Source organism: Hevea brasiliensis, chromosome 2 (genome assembly GCF_030052815.1).
Source record: "Hevea brasiliensis isolate MT/VB/25A 57/8 chromosome 2, ASM3005281v1, whole genome shotgun sequence".
NCBI lineage: Eukaryota > Viridiplantae > Streptophyta > Magnoliopsida > Malpighiales > Euphorbiaceae > Hevea > Hevea brasiliensis.
This window is the reverse complement of record NC_079494.1, coordinates 119,322,305-119,346,904: the sequence shown is the minus strand read 5'-3', so window position 1 is coordinate 119,346,904 and position 24,600 is coordinate 119,322,305. Positions and strand designations below refer to the sequence as shown.

Here is a 24,600-nt window from a genome sequence, read left to right as displayed (position 1 = left end):
CCACTTTCATCAGCTACCAGTTGGATGGCCTACTTACACTCTCCATTGGACATCTTTGACCATTATTTGACCAGCTTTGTTATGTGGTCTATCAATTGCCAAGTCCAATTCATGCATAATCCATTCCTGACACGAGTATCCCTTCGTCATGCAAACTAGTTCTATGGCAAGCCTCAAGAAATACATGAGGAAATGTAAAGAAAAACACTTCGACAAACTGTCTAGTTAAGATAAATCATAACGAGATAGCCATCATGTGTCATCAGATTCAGTTTCTAAATGCCAATTAGAAAGATATGGTCCTATATATGCCATTTAAATGGCAATAACGAATTATTGAATGGACCAATTTAAAACCAGAGTCAGACCTAATAATTATGATGCAAATTCGGAGCAGAAGTGACTTGTGAATTACTTTAGATATATTTATCACATAGCTGCCTCCCAAAGACCGAGCGCATCTGGTGTAGTGGTATCATAGTACCCTCCCACGGTACTGACCAGGGTTCGATTCCCTGGATGCGCATTCTTTTAGTTTCATGTTAATATTGGGGGACTGTAACAGTTACTTGTTTAGGCAAAATTTATTTTTAACGATTATCTAGAAATTTGTGAAAATCTTCAATCTCAGCACTTCAAATATAGTTGCATTGGCTAAAACGGAGTGTTGATTTCCATGTATAATTTTTCCCACTCCATATATGAACGCAAAAGTTTGCTGTCATATCTCAAGGGACTGTACCAAAAAATAGTTCAAAAAATGCAGGGTATAGAAAGTGCTAAGATTTTCATCAATGACCTTTAATATCTGCAATTGTATTTATTCGCTCTCTCTGAAATTTTTATTGTGGTTCCCCTCAAAATGAGGCAGAGCGGGCGATACTTGGCTTGACAATCTTTTTGTCCTCTTCAAGAGAGATTATTAGAAGATTGGAAGGATTCTCTATCATCATTTTAGCAACCAAATAGCCAGCAATGCTCCAAGTCTGATACTTCCTTGCTTGTTTTCCAACATACCGGCCAGTCTTGCCATCATAGTACTCGGGCCACCCATCTTTGGATAGACGATGCTCCACCAGTTCTACCGCTCGTTTTGCAATTTGTGGCCTTCCAACCTTGATACATGCTGCAGCAAGTAACCATAGCAGAACTGCATGCAGCCCAGCTTGCCAAATGTCAAATGTAATTTTTATATGATCATCAACACAACAAAATGTTATCAAGCGCACATATTTGTCTTTGTTGATGTATTCAATGAAATGCCCTGTGCCCCTGTCCACGAGGTGTACTTCCAAGCGCCTACACAACTTTTTTTTTTTGGTCGAAAACCGACACAACTTCTATAAGCTTGTCTAGATATATGCACATATGGGTACAGTGTTTAAAAGCAACCAAGAGGAGCGGAAGAGCCTCCAGTGTATGAGACAGTATATGTGAAACAGTGAATTCATGTAAATTTAAATATATGAGATAAATTATTGAGTATACTCGGTATATTTTCATTCATAAAAAAATATGTTTTATTTTTTAAAATTTAAAATTTAACTATAATTTCGTAAGTAAATAATGTACTAAAAATTAGTGTATCGAGCCATGCATACATAAAATGACAAATTAATCACAAAATGATAAATAATTAGTAATGAGTCTCACAAAATTTAATTTTATATATATATATTATAACACTCATTTCATATAAGTATTTTAGAGTAGTTTTGCATCCATTTTGCTTTTATAATTGAGTATTTTTTATGTTTTTAACTTTATTTTAGCTAAATTATTAATTTTAATTACTTTATATTTGATTTTTAAAATTTTGAAATTTTTAATATGTTTTTATGGTGAATTGAAGGTCAATGATGCATTAGGATATGATTTGAGAGGTTTGGAAGCTTGAAAAATGAAAAAAGATGAAAAAATCAAGTTTTGAAATCCAAACCCACCGAAATTTGAATGAGAATTTGCTTAAAATCCTGCTTAGGATATGTCGCTGCACTTAAGATGTGGCTCGGGTTAAACTAGAAGTCAAGCACAATGAAAAATTTATTGCAATAAAAAACCTGTCAAGATTTGTTAAAAACTTACTTACTCTGTGCCACTACGTAATGCAGCGCCTGGAATCTTACTTAAGATGTTGCTTAGAGTTAAGCAACTTTGTCAGCAGGCACTCAGAAACATGAAAAATTATGTTGAGTCGGAAATTTCTTTACTTCATCTCCTATCAATTTATTTGTCCTTATCCATTTTTAGACCTATTTTAGAGTAACTTTTGAGACCATATAAAAATATCTTTATCTAGTTTTTGCCCTAAGTAGAAAGAAAGAAGAAGTAAGGAGAAAGAGAGAATAACGGAAGAAAAGAATAAGAAGAAGAGGAGAGCTGTCAAGTGACATTCAACTACAGTTTTTTAGAGTATTAGACTCTTGTTCACTTGAGTTTTTCTATTTTTAATCTATTTTCATGTTTCCTTCGTTAGTTTTATCATTTTCTCTTGTAAATTTTACTATAATAGAATAATTTTCTAAGATTTCAGAATTAGGTTGTAATGTTTTAAATTTATTTATTAATTTGGATTGAGTTTTATCCAGATTTATATAAATATGAGTTTTAATTTTTTTTCTTGTATACTTTATGACTTACTTAATATTGGATCTTATTGGGTCTAGTTTTTAATATTTGATTGAAGAACCAAAAAGTAAAAATCATTGATAGATAATTAAGGATTTGAACTTAAAAATACCTAGATTTAAAAATAAATTAGAGATTTAAGAGGATTCATTGATTGATTATAAAACTTAATAGGTTTTAAGTTAATCAAATATCTTACGAAAGTAGGTTTGATTTTCTTAAAATACTCTTTAGTTTGCTTGAAAAATATATGAAAAGATTTCAGAATCAATCACTTTCAAACTCTATTTTCTCTTAAAATTGGATGAACCAAGACAAATTTCAAAAAATTTAATTCATAAATCCCAACTCTGAATCAATTTTACTATCAATTAGTATTTATTCTTGCTTTTTCATTATTAATTTAGTTAATTTTTATCTAGATTAAAATTTTATTTACATTACTTATTTCCTATTTTCTTTATTTTCTATTTAAATTGCTACATTTAATTAATTTAGTTCTTTTATAAATTGCCATTAGTCTAAATAATTGAAGCAACCATAGACTAATACTTAAACTCAATTTCTTGTAGAAACAATACTTTACTTATCACTTTATTATTTGATACGACCCTCTCTCTCTATGTATATATATAATACTTGTTTTTTTTATTTGTTAATTTATAATTGGTTTGTTAGTTCATATATCAATCCTATTTTTAGATAATGATATTTTAACCATTTATTTTGAATTGAATGTTTCAGATTGTATGAATATTACAGATCATGCTTGCAAAAACACAAAAGGATATTAATCCAATCCAGTAAAATAACATAGTAGCTGCTGAACGTGAAACAGTTAGCCAATTGAGATAGGCGTTTAATCCTAGCAATTGATTCAGTAACATTGGAGGGATGCAAAGTAGGACGCTCATACTTAAAACTAGACGTGGGTCACAGAAAAAGTACAGTTCAAACTTAATAGGCAAATCCAAGAAATAATGTTATGCTAGATAGGCATATATAATGCTGGCATAACTAATGCACAGGCAAGATTTTACCATTTTGAAATTGGGGGAGAAAGTCACATGTAAAGTTAAAATGACATTCTAGGCTTTGTGTGCATGCTACTCACCTGGCCAAGACCCACCATTATGGTAACTCCATCTTGTGTTCTTAGGATCACATCCAGTGACAATCCTCCATTCATGTCCTTCCAATGCCGGGTATGTGACCTTCAAGGGCATCTCTCCAATCAAGTCCTCCCATCGCTCCTCAACCAGATCCATGATCGCTGTTGCTTGTGCAGGCGTCACTAAGCAGCTCAAAATGGCAATGCAGTTCCCAACTAAGAACCACCGAAAGTCCATGCGAGCCGGATTGACATTGCCAATCAGATAACCTCCTCGCAAAGGCATGAAATCAAATACCCAGTCTGGAATAGACTCTGGGATAACATTAAATTTATTGACAGCAGTGTGGGAGTATTCCTCAGTTTTGTAGCGGTATATGTTATTTAGCTGTGTGAAATCCAGCCAATAATATTTCCGGATGTGATAGCTAAGAGCTGTGATCCGCTTATCAATCCGTTCAATCAATTCCTTGCCGTCGCTTTCCGGGTTTAGCATCTGCTTTGCACACCTCAGTGCGAAAAAGAAAAGTGCCTGGATTTCAATTGGATACCCATATATTCCCTGTTTCAAATCATAATGCCAGTGAAACTCACAGTTATAGTCCATCGTGAGCGATTATGTAATTTCCTAAAGCAGGAATAAAAAATTTTACACCAACTTGAAGAGGGAAAGTACGAGAAATTCCCATCTACAATTGAGTGTTTATGCACTTAGCCAATAGGAAACTATCAATATGTATTTAAATGTGAGATTTACCATGATTTAGCTAATATGACAATTTTAGATTGATTAAATGTATATACCCAAAATGTCTTTTCTGAAACACTTGGTGTATTACACCAATTCAACAAATGAGTGGCATGTATATTGGATGTAAAATAAGATACGTAACAATTGTTCATTGACCTAATACAAAACTCTCAATGTGATATTAATTAATTTGGCATATGTTGCCAAGTCTTTCCAAGCAATCCTGTTCTCTTCTTTGGCAACTAGTTTTATTATTTTTCAAGTTTTCTTTTGCAACTACTCGCAATTCAGCATATGGCTTTACAATCAGAAGGATTTGCTCCAATAAATCCAAAGAAAAAGGATGAACCAAAGGAGAGAGAATTTCATTTCAAGATCAAGTCAGCCCTCTGCTATAAATATTATGTTACCGCCTTCTCTGACCATGAAGACGCAAGGTTCATTGAAAAAAGAAATGGTACTCTCAACTCTGAACCTCATCATTCAGCGTCCAAAAGATGAGAAAACGTTTTGCCTGGATAAAACGCAGAACAACAGGTAATGAACAAATCCTAAATGACAATATCTTAAAGTGAAGGACTTGATGAAAAGACCTGAAGACTAAATTGGGATGGCCATTGTCTCTTAATGTGAAATGCATATCTACCAAAATTGGCTCACAGAAAGATTTAAGGTAGGGAAAAAAGAGAATATTCACCATCCTCCTGTCAATCATGCTGCATCCATCTGCACACAGGAGTGTGGGGAAAGTGTCAAAGCCGTCTGAGAGGCAAAGATTGAGTATCAATTTCATTCCTCTCTGAACCTCTGGGAGTTCTGCCAGTGCATAATCACGGGTGCTCTTGGTATAGGACCTAAGCAGTATAATCCACCAGAATCCTAAGTCAACAGGCGCCACTCTCCCAATTGCACTGCCACCAAAATCAGCAACCAGGATGTCCTTTTGACGGTGTGTGTCAAAGAGAACCTAATAACTTGCAGGCATGACACCTTCTCCAAGAGTAAAGTTGTCAATCCTCTTTTCCCAACCTTGAAGGTGCCGTCTTTAGGAGAAAGTTTTTTACAATCTCAGGCTCGGGAGGATGCTTCAATAGGCACGCTAAGCCGCTAGGAACAAAGTCTCTCACGAAAACCTACAGATTAATAAACGTGTGAAAATAATAGAAGTCGAGAAAAAGAAAAGAGGAACATGGAAAAATCTTCAATTAAAATGGTATCGTCTAAAAGCAACTTATTTTCCCAGCAAACAAGCAACTTAACAATGTAATATTATTATATGCTTGACTAAGGATTAAATTAGAAACTTAGTTTCATCTCATCTTCAAATCCAGTCTCCTAATCTGAATACCAAATTGAATGATGCAGTGGTTGAAGAAATGTCCAAACTAATTCGCATATAAGTTGTAAATTCAAACACAACTTGAATTCTGATTTTCCTTTTTCTCTCCTCTCTATCCCTGTGTCATCTTATAAAAGGGGCTGAAAGCACAGACTACAAAACATAACTCGAATTCTGTTTTTTAGCGTCTTAAATGCCATATAAAATAGAAGGGCCAGAAATTGTAGAAATGTCAAATTTCCACCAAATTAATAAATAAACATTTTTGCTAAAAGTAATGTATAAGTTTTTGGATTATAATATTAAATTAATTACTTATTTTAATAGATAACATAACTCTATCACTTATATACTCTCTTCAAATTTAATATCTTTCATACCACCAAAAGAATTAAAAATTATTCCACCAATTGCTGATATGATACATGCACATATGTCTATATTATAATGTATGCAACTTCAATCTCTTCTCAAATAACGTGAAAATTGTTTAGAGATATACAAGAAATTAAACAAATTAATTATAGCTTTGAAATGTCGAAATCGTAAGAAAAAAAAAAAATTACTTGATTGTAATTCAAAGCCTCAGCGCTGGGATCCATAGCGGCAAGAGTTCCAACTGGCTTTCCTTTGAAATACACGTAAGACTTCTTGAGCCTCTCCCACGCCTCCTCCACCATCGCGCCGCTTTCTGGGCTCACCTGAAGCCCACCGACGTTCGATCGTATCCCAGGAGATATGTTCAGATCGAAGACTTCCAGATTCGTGCCGACGCTTGGACACGGTTTCAAAGTCGCAAGCTTCGCAACATGCACATTATCAGACACCATGTTGATGCTCTGCATTCTCACGGTCTTTTTAGCCTTTTCCGGCGGACTTCCTCCCATCATCTCAGGAGCATAGGCAGCGGAGCATTCCTCGGACTTCGATTCTTCTCCTTTGCCTGAGGAGTCTGGACCTTTCTCAACGAATTTTGAGCGTTCTTGTTCCAAGGAAGCTAAAGATTTCTCAGTCGACTCTACTTTTAATTTCTTAGCAAAATCTAGAGAAATCTCGCCTGATTTAGAAGGTTCTTTATCAGAAGATAAAGATTTACTGGTCTTTTTGAAACTCTCAACGTCTGAAGAAAACAGAGGTTAATCAATGGATTTTGAACCCTCGGTTTCTTCAGAAACTGCAGGTTTCTCATTAATCTTAGAACCTTCAAGCACTATATAATCTGATGATTTCTCGCTCGATTTTGAATCTGGTTTTTCAAGATATTTCTCAGGCGCTTGGGACTCAACTTGAGAGGTTGAAATGCCGCTCTGTTTAAGACGAAGCAGAATATCAGACGCAGCGGCCTCTTCATTTGCAGAGACATCCTTCAAGGTGACTCGTGACTCTTCTGGCTTCAGGTCTTTCGCCGGCGAGTGTTGCGTCTTATTCTTTAGAACTTCTTTATCCGTAAAACCACCGGTGGTCGAGGAACCCGCCGTCTTCAATGTCGTAAGTGGAGACACCTCGTCCAGCTGAAGGAGATCTCGCAGCTTCGGGTGCATTCTAGAGAGAGTAAACACGAAGTGCACAAGTTAGAGAGAAAAAAACAGATTCTATATAAGCAATTTAGAGAAGGAATTGAAAGTACGAGATAGATATACGCTTCACAGTTCTTCGGCTCCGCTCAGGAGAGAAAGCGAAACGGTTTATTGAGAGAAAAAGAGAGAAGTCAAGCACACACAGAGAGAGAGAGAGAGAGAGAGAATGGTGAGACCGATAGGAGTCTTTCTGGTAGACGAAAAGCCTGGTGCGTTTGTGTGTGTGCGTTTCTGCTTTGGCAGTTGGAGAGGCAAAATTCGAGAAGTTGAAGAGTGTCCTTGGTAAGCAGCTAGGTCTTATTCTTCGTTTTATTTACAATGGTGCCATTGGCTATGGAGAAATGAAGTACAGCCACATACGGGGTCAATGAGTGAATAACTGATGAAATGTTGAGACATAACAGCAGGGGTAAATTGGGGATGAAAGGCTTTAGTTTGAAGACGGGAACGATTAGTTGATGCTGCTTTGCTCCGGCTGGATACAATGGTGAGCCTTCGCAATGTGAAACTAACGCGGAGCTTTGAATCTTTTCCACGGTTTTACAGTACGAACTGGACCGAGAAAAGCCACATTTTCACACTGGGAAATTGTTCGATCCAAATTGCCACACATACATCATCTCTTAAATATAAGGATTCACCTCTTTAAAATTAAGTAAAAATTATTTTTTTTTATATTTAAAAAATCATTATTTTTAATGCTTTCAATATAAATAATAATTAGCCGTTCACAACCCGTATTCCTTCTTGAATTTCAATATGATTACATTTCATACATACCTTATGTCATATGTAAGAGTAATTATATAATATTGAAAAAATAAATTCAAACTAATTAGAGCTACTAATTTTTTACATGAGCCGATTATACGACTTAATATGTAGTGTAATTGATTATTAATTATATAAGCATTTGATAGACTTAGGTTTAAGTCCTATCCCTTCCCTTGCAACCCTTTTACAATTTTCAAATACGCAGGTTATACAAATTTCATGGTTCATGTCATATGACCTAGTTAGCTAACTTGTTTAATAAATTGTCTTTATATGAATTATATGGCTCATGTCGTGTGAACTATTAAACTAACTTACTTATTAAACAGATTATATTAATTATGTTGTGTAACCTGTTTAATAAATATATCGTATTTAGTTGAGAGTTTATGACACGATTAATGAACATGTCGTGTTCGAGTTGAGCATAATCGTGTCGTTTCAGAGTTGAGTATAATTGCATTGTGTCCTAACGAGTCACGAGCCATTTACGGTAACACGATACAAAATTTCCACTTCTAAAGTAAACTCTTCAACTTTTCATCAAAGTCCAAATAAGCCCAATTTTTTTTTTTTTTACCAAATAAACCAAACCTAATAAAATATCAATTTTAATAATAAAATATTATATTATGTATTTTTAAATATTGAAAATTATTTAATATTTTTAATTAAAATAAAAATTAAAAAAAATTGAAGAGCACAAAATACAAAAATTCAAACATAAATCACATAAAAAATTCAAAATCACAAACCTAAATTACATCAAAAATTCCATATAAAATCCATAACACATAAAAATACCATGGAAAAATTCAAGAACAAAACCAGAAATCCAACCAATAACACAACCCAAAAATCCAACAAAGAACACAACCTAGCAACCCTCACAATCAAGACAATCCCAAAAAAGACGATCCAAATGATGGATGTGGAGTCGCCTCAACTGGAGCAGAAACTTTGGTGTTTGTGTCTGCATTGATGTCGAGCTTTTCTCATGACAAATTCAAGCAACCCAACCCATGTCTGACTAAACTTGGTTTGATTATTCGAACAACTAAAGTGGATTATATGATTGTATCAGATCTGAAAAAGGCGAAAAACATAATCTAAAGAAATTGAGCCAAATGAAGGAAAGCTACACACTTGCAAAACAAAATCTACTTTCAAATCCCACCAAATTCATGGAGCCATCTCATCTAAGCATGATGCTTGGTGGATGAGGATAAATCCATCTTGTGGATGAATCCAGCTCTACGACACCCATTCGTAAAGGACCACCAATATAATAAGCAATGAAAGCATCATCAGCTCCCTTCTTTCGATCACAAAAAGGACCCAATAAGAAGAAGGATATGGAATTGTTATCTTGGTTTGGTGAGTTTATTTTTGTGTTTTTATTTTTGATTTTTATTAAAAATGTTTAATTATTTTAAAATTTTAAAATCACAAAATTAATATTTTATCATAAAAAAAATATTATTTTATTTTTTTTAATGGGTTTATTTGATCTTAAATGCAAAGTTATATGTTTATTTGTCAAAAAGATCCACATGTCGGCGAGTGGGATGACGACAGTCACTTGAGTCGACGCATGAATTCACTTGCTGGTCTGATTGTGGCCAGACTTGGTGGGTAAAGTCACCAGTAGTCAACATTTCTTCTTAGTTGGGCGATAAGATCCAAATGTCACTCCATATAAGTAACCTAATTCGATGGCAATGCATTTGAGAAATGCTACTGGTACTCTCGATTCTATAATAGAGGACAATAGATCAAATTTCTTTTCTTACGTGGCTATGATGCCATAAAGAGAATGTGGTGAAGAATTCTATTCTTATATGCAATGATTACATATGTATATACACACAATTCTTCCAAAATTTATGCTAACTAATTAGGAAGATATATAAAGTTTATCCTACCAATTGATTCCTATTATACAACAACTTCCTATTCTATAAAAAAATCCTTCTTGGATATTGATTTCTTTCAATGCTAATCAAAGCTTCTGATGCACAAAAGATGTGTTAGAATAAAGAAGAGTGATGGCAATGGTAAAAGTGAGGGCTGCGTGGCAAAGAACAACTAATCATTGTTTTGTCCAAGAAGATGCCAAAAGAGCTCCCAAGTTAGCTTGTTGCCAATCATCCTCTTCTTCATCAAAACAAGTTGATGGGGGACCAACAAGTGCAACAAATATACTAGATAATTCTGCTATAGATTTCCTACTCTGCACAGGAACTCTTCATATCCTAACCTATCCCTTGATACAAGATGGTGGCTTCAACTGCAACCTAGTTATGGGTACCAAAAAGGTTTAACATATGAAAAATTAAATGCCTTGAAGGCTGAGATGGAAAGCCTGAAATCTGAAATTGTAAAATTAGTGAGGTTCTCCCACATGATGACAGACACAGCGCACATTTTGATGGCAACATGAATGGCGAGTGTTCATTTGATAATCATAATAGGATCTTTGCTGATAGAATGACTACATATCCTAAAGTTAATAATCAAGAGGCAAATATTTTCTATGTTAAGAATGCTCAAGAATTTATTGAACTTAAAAACAAAAGAGAGAAATCCAAATAAATGGATATGGATCTTGTTGAATGCGTTCGACCGCAAAACAACAAAGAGTTTTTTTTTTTTTTTTTAATTATTATTATTATCCAGAATCACCTTGGCTTGGGGGTGAAAAGAATGTGCCATGGTGGGCCACAACATATAAAGATGACTTGGCCTCCTTCGTTGCATAGAAATCTCTTGACTATATTGGGAATTGTGACCTTCTCCCACCTCAAAAGGTACATGTTAGGAGATATCCATATGGCCATCCTAGATTTTTTGATCATGATGATACAATACCCTCATCTTTGGATTGGAAGGCACAAAATGGTGGTATCCATATGGCCATCCTAGTTCTAAAACCACTCATGGAAGACAAAGAGCTTCAACTGGAGGGCACTTACAAAATGGTTCTAAAAGCCATTTAGGTATGTATTTCGGTAATATCTTCTAGTGGTCTTTGTGTTTGACTGTTTCCTTCTGATGTCTCATAGATGTATGATTCTGTTAGCCAAATACAGTTGATGCTATAATTCTTCATCAAATCAATGCATTTCTAGCTAGTTTTTGTATTGTCACTGATATTACACAATTTAGTCTAATGTGAAGCTAACAAAAATTTTTTCCACTCATATGCTTCTGTGTATGGATCTGTATATATTCACATACTTGATGTTTAAATCTCTAACCTTAATTGTTACATGGACCTGCCACCTTAAATGTAGTTATATTGCATCATGTAAAGATACAACAAAAATTGGAAAACTTCCTGAGGGCGATCTATCAAAAGCTCAGCTCCTGGAAGCAATTCTTCGTTCTCAAACACGAGTCAAGGAAGCTGAGAAGGAATGCAAAGCAAGCCTTTGTTGAGAAGGAACACATCAATAAGCTTTTCCTTAGTCAAAACTCACAGCTTTTTGCCTATAAGGAGTGGTTTGAAATGCTACAGCTTGAAATCCTTTACTATCAGGTAAAAAATGGTGAGAAGCCAATATCCACTCTATTCCTTGTAGTTCTTCCACGGATTCCTCTTAAGGGCAGGAACCTACAAAAGAGCTGGCAAAAGTTCACAAGGGGCAAGCATGGTCGACCAAGTCATGACATTAGCAAGTATGTTGTTGCATTTGCACTAGGTTTGAGTATTGTTGGTGCTAGCTTGCTACTAGGATGGGTGTTGCCTTTGTAAGTTTCAAGAAATTTCCTATTTACGGAAGTTTATTTATGAAGGAAATTGATTGGATTAAATTGACTTCCATGTGTATTTTCTTAGATGTGTTACTTTATTTTGTGTGTACTCTGCATTGTTTTTGTACCTTGTATATAAATGATCACAACAAGAAATGTTATACTTAGCAGTAAAAGTTTTTACTATAAAATTTGTTGTCATAAGTTTATGACACCAATATATGAATTACTATATGTTACTGTTAAAAAAATTATGATTGTAGATATTTTACAATAAAATTGTGATTTTTGCAAAAATAAAAATTATTATCAACACTAATTATTGTTGCACAAAGCTTATCAATAATAACAACAATAAATAATAATTGTTATCATTTTTTTTTATGTATCATTAGTTGTTCATTGCAATTGTTCATATTACTATTGTATGTTAACTTTGTAACAGCAAAATTGATGCCACTGTAAATTTTTATTATTAATTATAATATTTATTATAATAAATACGAAGAGAGGAGCTATTCATGTGAATATAGTGAGATAGACGTTCTGTAAATAAAAAATATCATATGTCTCATTTTTTATGAATTGTATATTTGATTTAACCATAGTTTCAATGTCTATACCTGAAATATTGTAAATTTGGAAATTTGACAATTGATACTACCATATTTTTTATAGTTGTCATCCTTCAATTGAAGTTTTGGCCTTGAAATTTTGGGGTGTGTGTACATATATATCATTTTTTATATATTTTAATATTTGAGATATTTAGGAAATAAATTAAAAAATATTTTTTTTTTAATATTCAATTATTTATAAAGAAAATAACTTTTTCTTTATAAAAAAGAAAATTATTTCCAAAACTTTGACAATCAAGGGCCAATCCGCCTTTTTGTTGAGTGGGGTCAATTGACCCACTCAATTTTAAATAATAAAAATTTCCTATATATTTTTATTTTCTATATATATTTATATATATATAATTACCCATATAAAGTTTTAAAACATTATTTAATAAATTTAGATTTGTGAAAAATTTTATTACACACTCCTATTATTTAAATATTTTAAAATAAATAATAAAACCTAAAAAAATAAAAATTTATCTACTAAAACTCTAACACAACAATCCTTTTTTTTTTTTTTTCTTAACTAACCCTTCCTTTTTAACTTTATCTATTCTTCTTCTCATATTCACATAAGCACAATCTTTTTCCCTTTCTCATTATTATTTATTTATTTTTTCTCATTCTTTATATATATTTCTTATTTATGTACTAACAAAAATAAGTGCACAAACTTAATTTCATAAGGTAAATTTTATTTTTTATTTTATTATTTATATTCTATTATTTTATTGAATAATAAAGAATTAATTATTCAAATTTATTTTAATTATAAATAAACTTTATTTATTTAATTTTACAATCAATTGACAAATTTGTATTTATTAATTTTTCTACAAGAAGGAAGGCTGACAAATAAATAAAATAATTTAATTTAATCTTATATTATTTAAATATTTTTATTTTATATTTAATAGATTAATAATTATTCTACTATATTTTTTTAAATATTCTTCTGCTCAATTGTTGTTATATATTGAAAATTTATATGCATAATTATATTGCTTTCTCTCAAAATAGATAATTTATCATTGTATATAATGTTTTTTTTCTCTAAATTGAGCATTCTCTACATTGAGTAAAATAAAATTTTTTGACTCTATTTAATTTTTTGGCTCCATCCGATTGATAATTTTATTAAAATATGAAAATATTTATATATGTATACCATAATTTAATATTATAATAAATAAAAGATAATATTTTTATAGAAAATATTTTTTTATCCAAATTATTTTTTACAAAATAAACAAAATCTTAAATTCTCACAATTTACATCAAGGGAAAATTAGAAAATTATAAAGGAGTATTATAGTTCTATATTTATTAGTTTGTCGCTGATTATCGTCATTCATTTGTAAATTGAAAAAACATGCTCTTATAAGTTTTCATATTTGTCCACCTTAAAGGAAATTTAATACTTCTAAATATACTCTTAATGCTAAAAAGTTAATTTTTAATCAATTCTTATTATTATAGTAATTAAATAATTGAAAATAAAAATCCCATAAAATATTTTCTAACAAATTACTTTTTCTTAAACTGGCGGTGGAACAAATTAGTAAAATTAACAATGGCACGTCTGACAATGATATTTATGCTAGCAGGCTGTGGTTCGATATTTTCCAGTGCAGTTGTTTATGTAAAGGTTATATATATATATATATATATATATATATATACTCTTTTAAATATTATTTTTTAATTTAAAAAAATTAAATAAATCTCTATACTTTAATTGATTATTAAATAAATTTAAAATTAAGTTTATGATCAAATAAATCTCTATATTTTTAACTGACATCAAATAAATTTATATTTGATAAAATACTTTTTTATAATAAAATATTATATTTTTTATTTTAAATATTAAAAATTATTTATTAGTTTTAATTAAAATAAAATTAAAAAATTAAAAAACATGATAAATAAAATTTATTTAATATTAAAATTATTATTTTAATATTTTATTATTTAAATATTTATTTTATTAAATATGAACTTATTTGACCTTTAACCTTAAAATTCAGGGACTAATTTGAGGCATGTTAATTAACAAGCTGGGCTGGGCTGCATATTCAAGTATTTGATCATTGAGAGAAAAAAAATATCGTAGCTCGACGGGCCCTAGATTGGGCCAAGATGGGTTGGCGCTGTGTTCTCTAGAGTGGGGGTGTTAAAAGGAGGAGCAGTCGGTTATCCTCTAAACATCCAGCCGAAAGGACATCACCAGAAATTTGGAGAAGAGAAAGACACAGCGCAAAGATGCCGGTGATGGAGAAGCTAAAGATATTCGTAGTGCAAGAGCCTGTTGTTGCAGCTTCTTGCCTTATCGCTGGTGTGGGTACGTTGTTAACAACATTTTTTACCTCTTTTCTACCTCCTCTCTCGATCTGCCTTTTATCATTGACTAGCTCGATATGATCAGATAGCACTTAATGGATGATTTTGTTCCTTTTTTCAATTTGAAGATACTTTACGGCTGATAAAATCCGGTTCGCTTTGATTTTTTTTCCGTTTGTGCTTTTCTTTCTGCATTAACTTCAAAATATCATACTTGCCTTTCTGGTTTCATGCTGCAATTAATTGTTGATTTGTTGTTATGGTTAGATAAGATAATAGTAGCAGAAGCACATTTAGATTTTTCTCGGTTTTTCCATTTGAACTTATGCAACTAAGTTTTAGCAGTTCTAGCGATTTCAATTTCAAGTTAAATTAACAACATTATAGAGTTCTATGGATTTGGTGGAGGTATTGAAATTACCATTTGAGGTTGTATTACCTGAATTTACCCAGTGTATATTCCAGTTTGGTGATTGATAATATTTATAACATCGTAACCCTAACCACATTAGTAGATAAGATAACCAATTCAGCTTACCTTGTCGGTTTTAATTGGTTACTTTAGTATCATTTTTCCCAAAGCTACTGGGATAGCTGAATAATGAATGGAATCACTCCTATTATCTAAATATTTGTACTTGGTGATAACTAAAACAGCTTTCTAATGTAGCCTTTATATTTACATGCTTGACTTGAGATACTTTATGCAATGACAGGGTTCTACTTTATCATGTGTACTGGATCTCTCTTTTCTTTTGTTTGCGCTGGTTTTTCTTTTTCCAAATGTGGCGATGTTTTACATACATGGTTTTAGATTATTAACAGAGAATGGATATCTAATCTTATATTTCAAAAATTTCAGGTCTTTTCCTTCCAGCTGTGGTAAGGCCTATTTTGGATTCCTTCGAAACAAGCAAGCAAGTCCAGCAGCCTGCGATAAGTGATGTGAGTATTACAGCAACATGATACACCATATTTTCTTAAGTGTTTCAAGTTATTGAAATACTCCAGTCCTTCAGTGTGCTTTTGGCCGTGATAATTGCATTTTAACATGAATTTTGAGTGTTAAAAGTTTAGTATATTTGAAGCCTATCAATAATAATAGCATTGGATTTCAGTTTCTTTTTTTTTTTTTCCCTTTTGAAATATGGTATATTATGCATGCTGTAATAAAATAATCCTCCTTTTGAATGGATGAACATTGAGGCTATTAGCATATGATTGTGTGATGGAAAACCTGCAAAGAAAATGGAAACTTTCTCGGTCTCAGTTTGGTCCTCTCTCTTCAAATGGGTTTATTTTATCCAGTCATAAAGGTTTTTTTTTTGTTATGCATAAAAAATTTGCTTGGTGGGTTTTTTTTTTTTTTTTTTTTTGGGGTGGGTTGGGAAGAGAGAGAGAGAGAGAGAGAGAGACGGGAGGGTGGTGGGGGGGTTAGCTTTGAGTCATTGAGCTTTTGCAATACAAGATAGACACTCAACCATTAGGCTATAGGCCTAATGATATATAGATTTTACCCTTTCTTTGGATCCTTAATTGGCAGGGGAAATGAAGAGAAAAAAAAAATAAAGAAAATTTAATTTATTTTATGTTGTTTGGATAGAGTATTAGAATAGGAAAGAAATGCAATTTCTTTCTGAAAAGAATAGAAGGGAATGATTATTATACTCTCATTTTCTTTATTATGTCTAGATATTGTAGAAGGATATTTAAGTTTTTAATAATTATTTTTCTCCATTTCGCACCAATTTGAAGAGAAATATTTTGGGTTAAAATTTCTTCTTCTTTCTCTTCAATGCCCTCCTCTATTTGATGTCCAAATAAGGGAATTTAGAGAGATCAATTTTCTTTTATTTTTTGTTCTCTTCATTTCCCTCAATCCAAATAAAAGGTTATTAAAATGGAGTATATAAAAGGATAGAAGAAGAAAAGAAACAATAGTATTGGTATTGATGGGTTAGCCAATTGATCAATTACATACTCAACTCAATTAAGCTTTTATCCCAAGAATTTGGGGTCGGTTATATGGATTCATTTTCTCTATTCTAAACGATTTTGGGTTAAATCCTCAGAAATATATAATGTTTCTAGGTCATGTTGTATTACTCGCCTCCAAGTCAGTTTAGGTCTGCCCCTTCTTTTCTTTCTATCCTCTAACCTAATGTGTTTTACTTGTCTAACTGGAGCATTCGTATGTCTACGTTTCACATGACTAAACCACCTCAATCTCCCTTCTCTCAACTTATTCTCAATTGGCACCACTCCTACCTTTTTTTTAATACTCTCATTACGGATTTTATCTAGTCTAGTATGACCACTCATTCACCTTAACATTCTCATCTCCGCAACTCTTATCTTAGACATATACGACTCCTCAGTGCCCAACACTCACTATCATATAATATAGCCGGTCATATGGTTATACGGTAAAATTTTCCTTTCAACTTATTGAAAATCTTGCGATTACATAATAAAACTCCTGTGACACTTCTCCACTTCAACTATCCGACTTCAATCCTATGACTAATATCTTCCTCACATCCCTCATCTATTTGAAAGATTGAGCCGAGATATTTAAAGTGATTACTTTGGGGCAGTACCACTACATCTAAACTAACTCATTCCCTATCACCAGTTCGGCCTTCACTGAACTTACAATGCATGTATTCTCTTTTCGTTTTACTTTACTTAAAACCCTTTGACTCTCGAGTACTTCTCCAAAGCTTTAGCTTTCTATTGACTCCTTCTCGCGTCTCATCTATTAGAGCTATATCATCTGCAAATATTATGCACTAAGGGATACTCTCTTGTATATGTTTCGTCAATTGATCATTTGCATATTTGAACAAAAAATAGCCAGATTATGAGTTATTGTCATCTGATCTGTTTTCTTTTTGAAGACATTTTCCTAGGAAAAAATAAAAATTTTGAAGGAAGTGTCTGAGTATCAATCCGGTGACCCCCTGTTTGGAATTAATTCTTGGTGGAACAGCTAAACCAACTATTTTTTTGGCATTATTTTTGTATATAAGCTTACATCAACTAATTTGGAATACAGACCAAAATTATTTGTAATTACTGGCCCTTTAATATTAGAGATTGGCTGTGCCAAGCATGTGATAGTGGAAGTGCATTTATTTGATGCCAAGAAATGTTCAGATTTCACTAGAATTATCAGCTCTGTTGTTTCTTTTTCTGTTTTTCTGGCGCTGATGTCTTGGATTTTTGCAGGTGGTTGCAGGTGTTCGTAAAAAGCAGGCATAAAGTGACTCTTAAGAGCTAGTGGCAGAGTATGATTCTCTCTACTCTCTTCGGTTCTACCTGCTTTGTTTTCCCTCCATCCCGAGCAGCATGAAATAAGCCTTTCCTTTAAATTGTTAAACACTGAGAAGATCCTTTTTCGTACAAGTATATGATTATTTTGTTGGTATGCTTATTAAACACTTTTAAACGATTGATGCATCGTTTGAAATCAACTGCTTTCCATTCCTTTGTCTGAGCAAAATTTCATTTAAAATTAGTAGCTGCTTTCACATGTTTCATTATCAGAGGCTGGCAAGAGGTCTCCTTAGAATTTATGAAAAGCATCGGGGATGTTGTGTGATTAATACTGCGAGAGCTGTCTGATCAACCTCAGTACATGAATAAAATTCATAACGATCCGACTGAAAGCCTCAAAATTAACTGTATGGGACTGTCAAGAAGAAAGATGTCATAGTATTCAAATTGCTTATCAGTCATTTATAAGTATTTTTAATTGTGTAATTATCAAAAATTTTAATTATTTATAAGTTTGAATTAATTTATAAATATTAACTATTTATAAATTAATTTTTTGAATTAATTTATAAATATTAAGTGTTTATAAATTAATTTTCATAGTCATAATCCTGACTAAACATCACCTCGTCTCTGTTTTGCAACTTTGGTTTAAATTCTATATTGTTGTCTGTTAGCAAGATATAAAGGTAGTCAGGGGTGTGAATCGAAAAATCGAACCGAATTGATTAATTCAGTTCAATCGGTTTGGTTTTAAAATTTAATCGGTTCGGTTCGGTTTATAATTTTTATAATTTCGGATTAATCGGTTTGGTTCGGTTATTTTCATAAAAAAATAAAAAAATCGAACCAAATCGAAATTATTAATATATATAGGAAATAAAAAAATCGAATCAAATTGAATCGAACTGAATCGAATCGAATCGAACTGAAATAAAAAAAAAACCGAACTGAACCTTAAGATTTTTGAGTTTTGATTTCTAATTTTTTTTGTTTTTATGTTTTTATTATTTAGATTTAATGTTAAAAATATGAAATTTTATAAATTTCAGTTTGATCGGTTTAAAATCAAACCGAATCGATATTTATCGATTTGATTCGATTTGATTTTCTTTTATCAATCGATTCGATTCGATTTTTAAAATTTTTAATTTTTAATTTTCAATTTTCAATTTTATCGGTTCGGTTCGGTTCGAAACCGAACCGACCGTTTGCACACCCCTAAAGGTAGTGCTCTAAAACCCAACTGTTGGATGTACTCAATCAACAAGCATTCAGCTTGGTTTTCAACTTCACCGAAATGATTAATGCTCAGGGTTTTGGTGAATAACCTGTATATTGTTGCTTAAAAGCCATTTCTGGAGTTTCTGCAACAGCTCAAAACTGGAATTTTTGGATCATAAATATTCAATTTTGCCTCGTTTACTAATTGTTTCAATTTAAACAAGAGGATTCATCGAATCATCCTCATCTTTGAACGTATACGAGGAATTGAACCATCATACTAGCACTACAAACGCTTTTGCTGCTCATGACCTCATTATTCTTTATTGCAGAGCCAGCTAACCACGTGGCTACAGAGAGTCAGAGACTCAACAGTTGGTTCCCATAAATTGCATCCATAGATAAAGGATGCAGCAACAGTCAACTGGCCCCTCCAAAACAGTAAGCCAAGTAGTGGTGAGTGACGAGAAATGCGACAACAAAACGCCAATGCGAGATATAGACAGGACAGGACCATTGCGGTTCCCAGGTAATTTAATGAGACGCGTCGTCTTGTGCCCCAAAGAAAAGTCAAATAACAAACCCATCTTTCTTTAGTTTTTTGCTCCTCCATGGAATTACCTGCTTCAAACCCTCATAAATAGTCCCCTGCAAAATTTCAACACAATCGTTTTCTTCAGTGTTGATGAGCAAATGGGCTAAGATTGAATAGATTTTTAACAGCTTAATCAAACTTTCTCTGTCAGCAATAGCATAATCATTTTGTTTTTTTGCATCTGCTGCAAGGTAACTACTCGGTTTTTAATTTGTTGCCCAACAATGCAAATTATCAGCACTAACCAAGGGTTTCTGTCAAGGAATTTAAGTCTCTTAAATTATTCGTAATTCGATTGCATTTGCATTACAAACATTTTAATTAATTAATTAACTAATTTGATGAAATAATATAAATGATGATCACCTTCTTGAGCAACTCTTTTTTTTCCCCATTTCAGTGAATAGATTACGTGCCGGTTACTAGCTTAACAAGGTCGACAGAAAAAGAATACACACTCCGATAGGAAAAATACCTTGCATCCCTCAAGATTCAAGACTATCTACACGTTATATAAATAAGTAATAAAGACTAGAGAACTAACCCAGAAACGAGACCTGGTACGCGTGGAACAGCTGCCTGATCTTCTGATCCTTGTGATCTTGGCATTCTTGTTACTTCCCTCGTCCTCTTTGTTGCTATCTTCGACATCTCTGTCCATGAACGACGGAAAGACATAGCTAGCCCCACCAACCTCTCTTTTACCCGTGAAGGCCCTCCTTCCCCAACGCCAGGAACCTAAAAGTCCTCTATCTTTCAGCCGTCTCTTGCTAAGAACCATGGTACTAAGCTGACCTCTCTCAGGACTACAACTCCTACGAAAGGACCCATAACACTCCCTTCTGATCATTCTAAACGAAGAAGACTGAAATCTTTGTTTGCCCATATAAGGTCCCTTCATGACCGTAGTCGGCGAGAGCAGCTTGTTAACATTGGCATCCAAGAGCAACCTTGGAGGTAGCTCTAGGCACTTGGGGCTAAAGTCAATGGGGTTGGAGAGAGGAGTGCAGCCGCTGGGCTTTCCAGGCTCTTCCTCCCAGCGAAATGGGACAGAAGCTGAGGCATAGAGTGGCGGGGTTAGCATCCCTGATCTCTGTGGTGACTGCACATATGCATGTGCATGTGGGCTCAAGAATAATGGTAATCTTGGTGTGGAGCTAAGCTCTGGTTCTGTCTCAGATCCCATTGCTCTTTGTCAAATCTCTGTGTCTCTCTCTTTCTTCTCTCTCTCTCTCTCAATGCTCTATATGACTCTTATCTACTGGGGTCTCGGCTTGTCCTGTATGGCGTAATTGTGTGCTTCTTAGGTAGTGTGACTTTGTTCCAGGAAGACAACGGGGAAGATGGGAACGTTTTTCAAGAGGAAAATAATCATTTACCTTCATACATAGCCATGCTATTATAAGAGCATTTCTATATGCTTATCGTGGGCACTGAATTTGCACCTTAAGTGCCCCACCTTAATAATTAGGTTCAGTGACATTAGAGTTGGACTGATCAAGTGATCATGACCCTTCCATCATAATGTATTCACAACTAATACTAAATTTTTGTTAGTTTTCAAAATTTAGTCCATCATAAAGAGCAAAAGCAAATAAAGTGATGTAATGCTGATTCTAAAACCAGCCTTTTCTTTTCTTCTTGTTTATGGCTAAATGAGAAAAAGTCTGATTTGAGAGTGACCTTAGCTTTGCTAAAGCGTGTCATAGTTGAATATCCTTTCAAAATAAAGAAATGTGAAAGGAGGCACAGGATTTCAAACATATGAACCAATATAAAATTTTTGGGAGCCACAAATTCAGTGGTCACAGGCACACCTGATCTTCACTTTGATCAAGATCAGCATTGGATGCCAATGTGATGGGAAATATGTCTTTTGCCAAGCCTGGGACTTCGCTTGATCCCTGAATTGCCCTTCCAGACAAGTCATTCCTCATACCCACCAAACTGTGTCAAATTGTTGATAAAATGTTACACATACTTCCAAGGAATGCCAACAAGTTCATATTGGGTGTGTGTAGACTGATTTCAATTCGATCCATTAGCCAGGCATACGGTGCAGATATTTATGGGGGAAAAAATATATCATACAGCCTAACTCATGTATCTATTGAGTAGTTATTACCACCCAAAAAGTCAAAAAGCGAAAACAAGGTAGTATAGGGTCATTTTCAAAAATAGTTAATGAAGAAGGTATGATCAAAATCTTTCCTTTTGACTTAAAGGCCTATTTGACACTTCTCTCTCCATTCTGCAGCTCTCCCTTTCACAATAAAACGTGATTAGTAGCATTTTTTATTTTTTTATCACTGATGAGTACTGAATGAGGCCAATGCAAACAAATATACAAAAGCAGTTGCATATATATACATATATAGCAGTGGTCATTAATCCAAAATCCAGACAGGAAATGCAAAGCCAATTAATTTTGCTTCGTCTTTTTTGACCCAAAAATCTGAACTTAAATGATTTATTTAATATTTTGGAAAGCATTGAAATTTGCTGCGAAAGCATGCACATCGGTGATGATATTAAACACCAAGCTCAGTGCTTTGGGCTACTCAGGGCCCAGTAACATTTGACCCAAAGCAAAACAAAAAGAAGAATTGGGCATAAATTAGTCACGTGAGATATGTAGGCCTTGTTTGGGTAATTACTTTGAGGGTGTTTTACATTCGTTACTCATCTTCATTTTGTTATCATATGATTTATAAGCTTTAAAAATGTTACACTAAAATTCTCATGCTACAATTTGATTAATTTTCTGATAAGACACTTATTTGACAATATCAAACCTTCAAAAAAATAAATAAAATTACCTTCATGACTTCTTTATTATAATTTTTTTTTTATATATACAAGACTTCATTTTCTTTATCCTTACTTATTTTCATTCAATTACAACACCTCTCGTAACATTGTCATATAAAAATTTTTGTTAGATTTTAACCAGATTATGACTAGAGATATTTTAGTATAACATTTTCAATGTTTTATAGATTTTGTGATAATAAAATGAAAATGAATGACGGAAGTAGAATAACTCTCAAAGTTGAGGAATGACTAGTAAAAATTACAAGCCTTGTTTAGTTTAAAATGGCCTCTCTTTTTTTTAGATAATTTATTTTTTTAAGAAGTATAATATAAATGCGTTTGGTATATAAATTAACTTTTAAAAAATGAATTTATTTCTAAATTAAAAAATATATGTATATTGTGCTTAATATAATTAAAGTATAATAAAATAAAAGATAATTGATAAATTATATAGAAACTACAACATAAAAATTTCTCCTAATTAAATTACTTATCTTAAAATAATCTATTTCCCGAAAAGTTAGTTTGATAATATAAACTAAATATGAAAGTTGTTTATTCGTGTAATAATTAATTTATTAGACTTTAAATTAAATTATGAACATTATTGCTTTTACAAGTTAAAAATAAATTAGAGTTAAATTTTATACCAAAGAAATTTGTATCATATTTCTTATAAAATAAATTACTTGAAAGTTTGCTTCTTAGAAAGTAAAAGTATACTTGATAAAAAAATAGAGTATTTGAAACCAAACAATACCTTAATCTGCTCCTCCCAAATAAACAAGGCCAAAAATGAAGGTGAAATGTTTTAACAGGCGACAAGTAATCAGTACTTTGACTGAGTGGTAACAAGACGAATCTGGGCAATGTTATTCAATGGTCATATTTCGACATTCGAGCCACAAGCAGCAGCAGAGGTGAAATATAGTGATCCATCGCTTTCCCTTTTTATTTCTATAACTGGGTCATCACATTGCAATTCTCCAACATGTTTTGCCCTTCTAATATCCGATTCTACAACATGTTAAATAGTGAAATTGAAGCGTCCTTTGATTCTTTCAAGGTTCCCATGAGCCCCATGTCGTCACCTGCTGTAAAAGCAGGAAAAGGGTCCATGAGTTGAGGCCCATCTACCTTTTTTTTACCTGCCATTTCATTCACACTAATATTTTTTTTCTTTTACTCCTTACCACATGTGGGCATAAAATTACTAATTCAGATGAAGGCATGGTGCGTGCGTAATTTTTCATTATGAACTTGATGAAGATGAATTCAGGCAGGCCCAATGTACAGGCTGATTGGGACGAGAGCTGGGTTTTAAACATTGAGTCTTGTTTATTATTAATAATTAGTGGGTCTTAGAAAGATCCAACTATTAAGCAATTGGTACAAGAAATAGAATAAAAGACAAAATTGACTGGCTGGGGTCTTAATTTATTGCATTTCAATCGTTTTATTGCGATATTCATGCACTTTTCGCTTTCCACCCTAATAAAATAATAGTCTGGCTATTTTTGACTAACATTTGTTTCCAGCACTTAATTTTTGAAATTTAACATTTTCTTATGAATTTTTCCTGATAATTTGATCTAATGTACCGAAAACTTTCAAATGACAGAAGATGTTTAGGTGTTCCCGTATCTTGTACGTCATTGTCAAATGGCTTTTACACCTTTTTAAAGGGCTTTTTTTTCCAATCTCCACTTGACGCAACTGCTTTGGGAGCAAGTAATCTCCCTGAAAACAACTCTTGCCTCCACATTTTAGAACAAACTTA

General features: G+C 32.8%; 3 protein-coding genes, 1 non-coding gene and 1 pseudogene across 4 annotated transcripts; 3 read left to right on the top strand and 2 right to left on the bottom strand.

The window, feature by feature from the left end:
* Positions 1 to 455: 455 nt before the first annotated feature.
* Positions 456 to 526, top strand: TRNAG-CCC (transfer RNA glycine (anticodon CCC)). Its single transcript has one exon. It is a non-coding gene; the product is annotated as a tRNA-Gly (tRNA).
* A 208-nt stretch (positions 527 to 734) lies between these two features.
* LOC110663751 (probable alkaline/neutral invertase F) lies at positions 735 to 8,039 on the bottom strand (annotated as a pseudogene).
* A 2,195-nt stretch (positions 8,040 to 10,234) lies between these two features.
* Positions 10,235 to 11,937, top strand: LOC131177991 (uncharacterized). Its single transcript, XM_058143184.1, has 4 exons — positions 10,235 to 10,498; positions 10,943 to 11,161; positions 11,246 to 11,257; positions 11,497 to 11,937. The coding sequence occupies exons 1-4, from the start codon at positions 10,235 to 10,237 to the stop codon at positions 11,935 to 11,937; spliced, it is 936 nt and encodes a 311-aa protein (XP_057999167.1).
* A 2,775-nt stretch (positions 11,938 to 14,712) lies between these two features.
* LOC110663747 (uncharacterized) lies at positions 14,713 to 18,410 on the top strand. The gene is made up of 3 exons (XM_021823150.2): positions 14,713 to 14,906; positions 15,768 to 15,850; positions 18,137 to 18,410. The coding sequence occupies exons 1-3, from the start codon at positions 14,828 to 14,830 to the stop codon at positions 18,167 to 18,169; spliced, it is 195 nt and encodes a 64-aa protein (XP_021678842.2). The 5' UTR covers positions 14,713 to 14,827; the 3' UTR covers positions 18,170 to 18,410.
* Positions 18,411 to 19,548: 1,138 nt separating this feature from the next.
* LOC110663749 (uncharacterized protein At4g00950) lies at positions 19,549 to 21,542 on the bottom strand. Its single transcript, XM_021823153.2, has 2 exons — positions 20,548 to 21,542; positions 19,549 to 20,056 (listed from the first exon to the last, which is right to left on the bottom strand). The coding sequence occupies exons 1-2, from the start codon at positions 21,187 to 21,189 to the stop codon at positions 19,979 to 19,981; spliced, it is 720 nt and encodes a 239-aa protein (XP_021678845.2). The 5' UTR covers positions 21,190 to 21,542; the 3' UTR covers positions 19,549 to 19,978.
* Between the last annotated feature and the right edge of the window lie 3,058 nt (positions 21,543 to 24,600).

What these genes read in the sequence shown, in the direction of transcription:
- LOC110663747 (XM_021823150.2), top strand. Translation starts at nt 14,828, where the DNA reads ATGCCGGTGATGGAGAAGCTAAAGATATTCGTAGTGCAAGAGCCTGTT. An exon ending in TTGCCTTATCGCTGGTGTGG is followed by an intron (nt 14,907 to 15,767) that starts GTACGTTGTTAA and finishes CAAAAATTTCAG; the next exon opens with GTCTTTTCCTTCCAGCTGTG. An exon ending in AGCAGCCTGCGATAAGTGAT is followed by an intron (nt 15,851 to 18,136) that starts GTGAGTATTACA and finishes GGATTTTTGCAG; the next exon opens with GTGGTTGCAGGTGTTCGTAA.
- LOC131177991 (XM_058143184.1), top strand. Translation starts at nt 10,235, where the DNA reads ATGGTAAAAGTGAGGGCTGCGTGGCAAAGAACAACTAATCATTGTTTT. An exon ending in TAGTTATGGGTACCAAAAAG is followed by an intron (nt 10,499 to 10,942) that starts GTTTAACATATG and finishes TTCGTTGCATAG; the next exon opens with AAATCTCTTGACTATATTGG.
- LOC110663749 (XM_021823153.2), bottom strand. Translation starts at nt 21,189, where the DNA reads ATGGGATCTGAGACAGAACCAGAGCTTAGCTCCACACCAAGATTACCA. An exon ending in GTACCAGGTCTCGTTTCTGG is followed by an intron (nt 20,057 to 20,547) that starts GTTAGTTCTCTA and finishes GAAATTTTGCAG; the next exon opens with GGGACTATTTATGAGGGTTT.